General features: G+C 43.5%; 1 protein-coding gene across 1 annotated transcript; it reads right to left on the reverse strand.

Moving 5' to 3' along the window:
* Positions 1–2,302: 2,302 nt before the first annotated feature.
* cdk20 (cyclin dependent kinase 20) lies at positions 2,303–6,158 on the reverse strand. Its single transcript, XM_024142516.2, has 5 exons — positions 5,821–6,158; positions 5,250–5,363; positions 4,444–4,632; positions 3,031–3,152; positions 2,303–2,657 (listed from the first exon to the last, which is right to left on the reverse strand). The coding sequence occupies exons 1-5, from the start codon at positions 5,893–5,895 to the stop codon at positions 2,591–2,593; spliced, it is 567 nt and encodes a 188-aa protein (XP_023998284.1). The 5' UTR covers positions 5,896–6,158; the 3' UTR covers positions 2,303–2,590.
* Positions 6,159–8,885: the final 2,727 nt, after the last annotated feature.

Below are 8,885 nucleotides of genomic sequence, written 5' to 3' on the forward strand. Positions count from 1 at the left end.
GTGTGATGGTTGACTCTTACGATGCGGGTAGTGTATGCTCCATCATGGTTATCTAGAAGACTTGGGGGTTGCCGGCTCGTTTGATTGGGTTGGTTGGTTTAGCGCGTGGCACGCCTTCACTTAGGATGTACGGCTTCAGGTCGCCATGAGGAAATCTGAGGATATGATCTTCCAGGCTTCTGGGGCTGGGTAACATAGAACTCAAGGCAACGTGCCAGCTGCGTGCTTTTCGGTTCTCTGTTCTGGTGATCCGAACGTGGCCCTGGGTGCTGCGTTGTTGGCTGGTGAGATCGACTGGGGTGTTAGATAGGCTTTCCCATGTAAGTATAAATTACTGTACATGGGCTTATGGACACCTATTCTCTCATACTCTCTTCTCGGTACCCTGTACCCCAGCCGCTCCTGGATCCTCATCAGATCGCTGAAGTGAGCAACTATGGCGCTCGTTTAGGACGAGTAGTTGCATACAGGCGCGTGGGACTTATCCGTTCGTGGGAATCTTGAGTAGTCATTGGGTTCGGTAGAATGTGAGAACTCGGGGTAGACTGTCGTGCCGAGACCCCCTCTGGCCAATTCACTTTCTTTCTCTAGTGGCTTCTCTCGCTTAGAGGATAAGTGTTGGGTGTGCCCGTCTGCTTTAAGGGATTTGTGGTGTTGTGGTGTTTTGCTCGTCCTCAGCGTTAGCATTTCCTCTATTGACTGACGGTTTATGGTCTGTTTATCACATCGTTGACTCCAGAGGGCGCGGGGGTGGGGCAGCGGGTCGGGCACTGGTCACCCACTGGCTAACTAGAGACTGGGGTTTAGAATCGGATCATGTCAGGCCAGCGGACTGGCGTGTTCAGATCATCCTACGTTTGGTTGACTAGTGTAGGGGATTCTGCGGCGGTCTCTAGATTACATACAGCCGGGCTGTACGACGCACTCCGGGTAGGGGATAGTGGTAAGGGGTTGTGGACGAGACTTTGGGTCGGGCGTCGTCATCCGGGACTTTGTTCTACCATTTCAGTTAGCGATGGCGCGTTAGACTCATCTAGTTCAGACCGGTCTTGATTGCAGCTGGAGTAGATTACTGTGTGTGCGTTAGATGTATCAGTGGCCTGCAAGGGTTAGGAAGACTGGATCGCTTGATGACTCTTTGCACATGGCCCTATCTGTTTGTGGCCTTACCTGTTGGCAGTAGAGTCGTACTGGGCGTCGGTAAGGTAATTATTTCCCAAGTCTTCAGTTTCCTTTGAGAGATGTGAGGGTTATGATATTTACGTTCTTCATCAGTTTTTAGATGACTCTCGTGGTTTTTTATGCGCTTTTAGCTTATTCCTATTCAGTAGACTCTGCGGGTCTCAATTCGATACACTCGACCTTATTCGTAGACTTGTGGTTTAGATATCTTCAATCCCCCATAGACGTATAGAGACGTTACGGGGTTCCTTGCGGCCCCTTGTCTACGATAACTTTACTTAACCTGCCAGACGCTGCTGGGTTAGATACATTCCCACTCGCTTCTCTAGATTAGGGAAAACACTCGGTGGTTCTCATCCATTGGCCTACCTTGCCATGGTTCTGCTTCACGATGGTGGAGAGGAACAGGGCTCTTTGGGTTATTCATTACTTGCCCCACCGGGCCCTTGGTGCTTTGTTTGTTAGCTTCGCTTATCTTGGGACTCTATCAGGAATGCATTTTGCATTTAATTCCTTTTTTCCCTTCCCTTTGCTTTTGCTCTTCTGCCTTTTCAGCCTCTTTCGCTTTTCTATCCTCTATTGTCTGGAGTTGTTTGTCCCTACTTTTCCATGTAGAGATCATCCTTCTCTTCCTTCTATCATTTACTCATTCGCCTTGGGTTTTCCCCCTCTGGTGGGTCCTGTGTCGTTGTTTAGCGCATTCTCCTCTTACTGGCAGCGGATAAGTTACGAGCGCGCGATTTATCTTGCTCTTTCATCCATGTTTTATCTCTGTCCTTGTATTGGCGGCCGACTGCGACCCATTGGAATTGCACGCCCCGGTTATCGCTAGATTCTTGCCTGGCGGGTGTTGCGCATCCTGCTCCTAGGGTCTCAGGGTGTCAGAACCACTTCATCATTTAAGGCTTGTGTATCGTGTTCCAGCGCTCAGCGAGGTCCAGGGTAGAACTATGCCTGTTTGGTACTGCGTTTAGGTTCCTGGGTTTTTTCTGCGTTCTGGCCATTCTCTGCTCTATCAGGAAACCTCATCATTACTGTCATCTGCTCTACAGGCAAACTTATCAATTACTCGCATTCTGCTCTAGCAGGAAACCTTTATGCAATCTTTAGTTAATCTGCTCTACAGGAGACACCTTATCATTACTGCCATCTGCTCTACAGGAAACACCTCATCATTACTGCCATCTGCTCTACAGGAAACACCTCATCATTACTGCCATCTGCTCTACAGGAAACACCTGATCATTACTGATACAGTATATAAGAAATGGTTGATTTACTTAGCTCTCTCTTTACACATTATCACTGACCTGTTATTGTAGGATATGATATCAAATGAAAGCATCAAATCAATGAATCTGTTTGATTGATTAATTAATCAATCAGCGACACGAGAAACGGAATCCTCTTACCAGAGATCTACACCTTCGTCGTATTTTCTTGCCCCATAGAGCAGTTCTGGTGCTCGATACCACCTGAAAACACACAGAGCGTGATCATTATTGGTTCCTATTAATACCCACATGGGGTGGACGAGCTGGAGAAGACGGGCTCTGAACAGAGTGCGATGCAGGGGAGTCGTCGATGGCTTAAGTAAGAAATTATTACCTCAGCGAAGACATCATGGCTGTGTTTACACAGGCAGCCCAATTCTGATCCTTTTTTTYYYCCCCCCCCACCAATTTTTCCTTTTGACCAATCAAATCAGCTGTGAACGAGATGATGATGTGAAAAGTACTGATGTTATTGGTCAGAAGTTCAATTAGTGGAATAAAAAAAGAAGAAGATCACAGCCCATGTAAGCCTGCAGTGAACGGGTCAAACTGGTTTGTATGGTATGCAGTGTACCTGGTGGCCACCTGATGGCTGTAGAGGTGCTCTCCGTCGTTGTTGAAAAGTCTGGCCAGGCCGAAGTCTGCTATCTTCAGATGACCTGTAGAGCTAATGAGCAGGTTGGCTGGTTTCAGATCCTGCAGAGACACAAAAACACAGCTCCTTATTATACGGCTTATAACCAGGGAACAACGCAGACACAATGTGTGTGTTATAAGAACCTTGCACACAGTGACGTCCCACATTCTGTAGTTCGTACCCTGCTGCTACCACACTAGTGTGATAGCTCTCTAGTCTTAATAAAAAGAACGTGAGTACGTCACAATCTGTTGTCAGCTGTGCTACGTCTGTGTCCGTTGTTAGTAACACAGGACAGTCGACACAAGTGCACGTCACCACATTGTGTAGTGCGTGATGTGCGCGTGATCTGTACAATATAAGACTTGTGAGCTGACCGTCATCAATGTGAGTTTGTGCTGTGTGTGTCTGATCACGACGTGTAACAAATGACCTACACCTTATCTGTGACACACACACACAATGTACGTCACTGCAACGTTTCATTTAATAACACAACACACACACACACACCATTGTAACGTCACTCACTGTTCTTATGTGTTTGCTGTGCTTGACTTAAGAGGGACGGAGCGATGACGCTCACCTCTGTAGTCGACGAACATGCTGAGCGTTCACTTCCTAGCCTCCCTCCTGAAACACACACACCACACACAACTGTTACGGTCACTGCAGCGGGCGTATTCTACCATCACACCACACACACAGTTTTGTGCTTCTCCACTTTTCTTTAATAACGCACACTCACACACCAAACCAATGAGGCCATACCACTCCACCCCACCGTGTGTGTGGTGGCTGTGTCTTATAAGACGTGAATGACGTCACAAGATGTGTGTGTGTGTGTGTGTGTTATTAAGACGTGAGTGACTCACATTGTGTGTGTGTGTTGTGTGTGTTAGAGGGACGTGAGTGACGTCACATTGTGTGTGTGTGATGTGTGTGGTCAGTAGGAGTGAGTGACTCACATTGTGTGTGTTGTTGTTATAAGAACGTGAGTGCGTCACATTGTGTGTGTGTAACAGTATAACTTTAGACCGTCCCCTCGCCCCACCGGGCGCGAACCAGGGACCTCTGCACACATCAACAACTGACACCCACGAAGCGTCGTTACCCATCGCTCCACAAAGCCGCGGCCCTTGCAGAGCAAGGGGAACCCTACTTAAGTCTCAGAGCAAGTGACGTAACTGATTGAAATGCTAGTAGCGCGTAACCGCTAACTAGCTAGCCATTCTTCACATCCGTTACATGTGTGTTAGAGGGACGTGAGTGACGTCACAATGTGGTGGTGTGTTGTGTGTGTGTTTATAAGAACGTGATGACGTCACATTGTGTGTGTGTGTGTCTCACTCTGTGCATGATGGAGTTCTCGTGGCAGAAGGCAACCCCTTTGAGTAGCATCATCATGTAACCTTTGACATGTGACTCGGTGAGAGGCCTCTGAGAGTTCCTGATGACCTCAGACAGGTCAGAGAGCATGTACTCAAACACCAAGACGAACCCTGTACCATGGGGAAACACGTCCTTTAGCTTCACCACCTACAACACATGGAGATGGAAGGAAAGTGTTTCTCAAGATTAGCCGTGTACAACCTCCTCACGGATAGCGGTGGCTTGTAATCCGTGAGGGGRGGTGTACAACCTCCTCACGGATAGCGGTGGCTTGTAATCCGTGAGGGGGGGTGTACAACCTCCTCACRGATAGCGGTGGCTTGTTATCCGTGAGGGGGGGGTGTACAAACCTCCCACGGATTAGCGGTGGCTTGTTATCCGTGAGGGGGGGTGTACAACCTCCTCACGGATAGCGGTGGCTTGTTATCCGTGAGGGGGGGTGTACAAGTGCAATTATACAATTATCTTGGGCAATATTCTGAGGGTTAGGCTATATCAATTATATATATATATATGTTTTTAATGTAACCTTTATTTAACTAGGCAAGTCAGTTAAGAACAAATTCTTATTTACAATGACGGCCTACTCCGGCCAAACCCGGATGACGCTGGGCCAATTGTGCGCCGCCCTATGGGACTCCCAATCATGGCCGGATGTGATATAGCCTGGATTCGAACCAGGTAGTATAGTGACGCCTCTTGCACTGAGATGTAGCGCGCCTAAGACCGCTGCGACACTTGGGAGTCCCAAATTGATAACTCACGTGTTGGTTGTCTTCAATCTCCTGTAAAGCCTTGATCTCYCTGAGGGCTTGGTTGGGGATCCCGTCCTCCAACTTTCTCAGAGCGACTTTCTTCAGAGCCACAGTCTCTCCAGTCTAAATGACAGAGAAAAGAGCGTAAAGTTAAGACACTGCTTGAGAATGTTATATTACTGACGATGGGTTGACTGTCTGCTAGCCAAACAGGGTGGGTATCATTTAATAACTTGCTTCCGAATAGGCATCAACTCACCACGAAGCTTACTCGTAATGTTTGTCCGTAGGCTACCAGAATAACGAAACACAATTTTTTTTAGAATAAACGTGGTGAGTGAAAAACGTAATTAAATAGCCCACTCCCTACCCGGTATCTTATACTGCCGCTATACAACTTTGATTGCGTTGTYTGTTGGCGACCTTGTGTTATTTACGAAGTTTTTGGAACATATTCCTGTTGGAATGTTTCACAAATTACGTTTATACCCACCCAGCCAAAGAGCTAGCTATCTACAGTAGACATCTAACGTTAGTTAGCTAGCTGAGTAAATTCAAATAAACAGATTTTAATCCATACCTCGATATGTTTTGCTTTGAAAACAATGCCATGGGCTCCTTCTCCTATTCTACCCAAAATACTATATTGGTCCATGGTAAGTTACAGAAGACGGTTAACGTTAGCTAGCTAAGCTCTCTTGTTGATAAAGCTGGCTTCTTCAACCAAATGCAAACGTAAGTAAGAACATCTACGAACTTCTGGTATATCTAATACATCGTGTTAAGGCGTGTAATAATGCGGTAATACAGTAAACTAGCTATCAATGCAGAGAATAGTTTGCTGCCTAGTAAAAAAATGCTAGCTGACTGTTTACATTGACTACAGTGTTGTTATCACGTGACCATAATGGCAGCCTGCAATGGTATGCTGCAGAAGACAGAGGGCGCTGTTGTATCGGCTTTTACCAGATGGAAAATATTTGCTTGTAATGATTTCATTGTGTGTACAGCACAGGAGGTTGGTGGCACCTTAATTAGGGAGGATGGGCTCGTGGTAATGACTGGAGTGGAATGATATCAAATACATCAAACACATTGGCTTCCAGGTATTTTTATGCTATTCCATTTGCTTCCTTCTGGCCATTATTATCAGCTGTTCTCCCCACAGCAGTACATGGCCAAGATGTTCAAACGTTCATAGATGACCAGCAGGGTCAGATAATAATTACAGTGGTTGTCAGCACCTCAGGAGTAAATGTCAGTTGGCTTTTCATAGCCAATCATTCACAGTTAGAGACAGCAGGGGCGGCAGGTAGCCTAGTGGTTAGAGCGTTGGACTTGTAACCAAAAGGTTGCAAGATCGAATCCCTGAGCTGACGAGGTMAAAAAAAATCTGTCGTTCTGCCGCTGAACTAGGCAGTTAACCCACTGTTCCTGTCATTGAAAATAAGAATGTGTTCTTAACTTAAAAAGGTGCGGTCCTGGAGTTGGGACGCAATGATCTAGTTTACTGTAGGCTAGAGATTTATGTTATTGACTAGGCCTTTGTTTAATCTAATTAATCAGTTAATTAAGAATAAAAATCATTMTTTTGTGAGAGATATTTTTACATGTTGCAATAAAGTTTAATTAAAGTACAAGTTAATCTTTTTTTGTAGGTATTTTCACTTTGTAATGAGTAATAAGTAATTACATAGAAATACAATCATTTTAACTCGCTAAATTCTGTGTAACACCTATTAATTACATTGTACTTATACTAACATTACATGTAGTCTGTGGTGTGTTTATTTTCTTGCTTGGATGGTGCTTCCAGAAGCTTTRAAATGAAGGCCAGGTTGTCAGGATGGGTAATGTACTGTATAAGTACACATTAATGAATTACTGTATAAGTACACATTAATTAATTTCTGTATTAGAACACATTAATTAATTTCTGTATAAGTACACATTAATTAATTACTGTATAAGTACACATTAATTACAACTAAGTTCCCCTCAAGATACACTTCATTTTAACTAGCTAAACCTAGTAATTACATTGTACTTATACAGATACTACTTGTACTCTGTGGTGTACTTATGGGTTTATCCTTTTATTAGGATGGCAAGGAGGTTCAGGTTGTCATAATTGGTAAAGTACACATTTATTCTAAGTATTTCACTTTTTTTTTTTTTATTATAATCTAAGATGACACCCGTATGGTAGACCCCCAGTCGGTGAGGTCTGTTTCTATAAACCAAGGTAACCCAGTTGGAGGCCAGTGCAACACCATTAAGTGGAGATTAGGGAGAGTATGCATTCACGGGTAGGTAATTTGAGCCTCCTCTAATCTTTGTAATCTCAAAACACCCAGCGCATCTGTCCACAAGAGATTACAACCTTGTGACAGTTATTACTGAATCGGATACAGCCGGAGAAGAAACAAAACACTAAATTGGTGAATGTAGTGGACACTTGCCCACTTGTAACAAGTAATTAACCTCTGTTAATTACCACCAGCTACATGTTGTTATTACAGTGTAACTATGAGTTATTACAGTGTAACTATGAGTTATTACAGTGTAACTTAGTTATTACAGTGTAACTATGAGTTATTAGTGTAACTGAGTTATTACAGGTAACTATGAGTTATTAGTGTAACTATGAGTTTAGTGTAACTTAGTTATTACAGTGTAACTATGAGTTATTAGTGTAACTGAGTTATTACAGTGTAACTATGAGTTATTACAGTGTAACTATGAGTTATTACAGTGTAACTATGAGTTATTACAGTGTAACTTAGTTATTACAGTGTAACTATGAGTTATTAGTGTAACTATGTGTTATTACAGTGTAACTATGAGTTATTACAGTGTAACTATGAGTTATTACAGTGTAACTATGAGTTATTACAGTGTAACTATGAGTTATTACAATTAACTACAATGTAATAAGGACCCCTTAATTAGAATGTCGACAACTTCCGGTGAAATTGGAGGGCGTGCAATTCAAATAAATAATCATAAAAATTATGGATATTAAACATTTAGGTACATACAAGTGTCGTATATCGTTTAAAAGCTTAAAGTCTTGTTCATCTAACTGCGTTGTCCGATTTACAATAGGCTTTACTGCGAAAGCATGCCATGCGATTGTTTGAGGGTGGCGCCCCACATCAAAATATTTTTCCACCGGCACAGCCTTCATAATTTCACAAATAGTGATTAAATATTCACTTACTTTTTGAAAATCTTCCACTGATTTGCAATCCAAAGGGTCCCAGCTACGACATGCATGGTCGTTTTGTTAGGTAGAATCCTTCTTTATATCCCAAAAAGTCAGTTTAGTTGGCGCCATCGATTTCAGTAATCCACTCGTTCAACTTCCAGACAAAGGAATCCAAAAGGCTACCGCTAAACTTTGTTAAAACAAGTCAAACTACGTTTCTATTTCATCCTCAGGTACCCTAAAATGTAATTAAACTATAATATTTCATACGGAAAGAAGTATGTTCAATAGGAAAAGTAAAATGAGCAGGTGCGCGTCCTCTTCGTCGTGCCCACAGACTGATTTCCAACTGTGACTCCAAGTACTAAAACTCAAAATTATTCCGCGTTTGGGAAGAAACAAGCCTGAAACCTTGATCAAAGACTGTTGACATC

This window comes from Salvelinus sp. IW2-2015, unplaced genomic scaffold (genome assembly GCF_002910315.2).
Source record: "Salvelinus sp. IW2-2015 unplaced genomic scaffold, ASM291031v2 Un_scaffold3221, whole genome shotgun sequence".
Classification (NCBI taxonomy): domain Eukaryota; kingdom Metazoa; phylum Chordata; class Actinopteri; order Salmoniformes; family Salmonidae; genus Salvelinus; species Salvelinus sp. IW2-2015.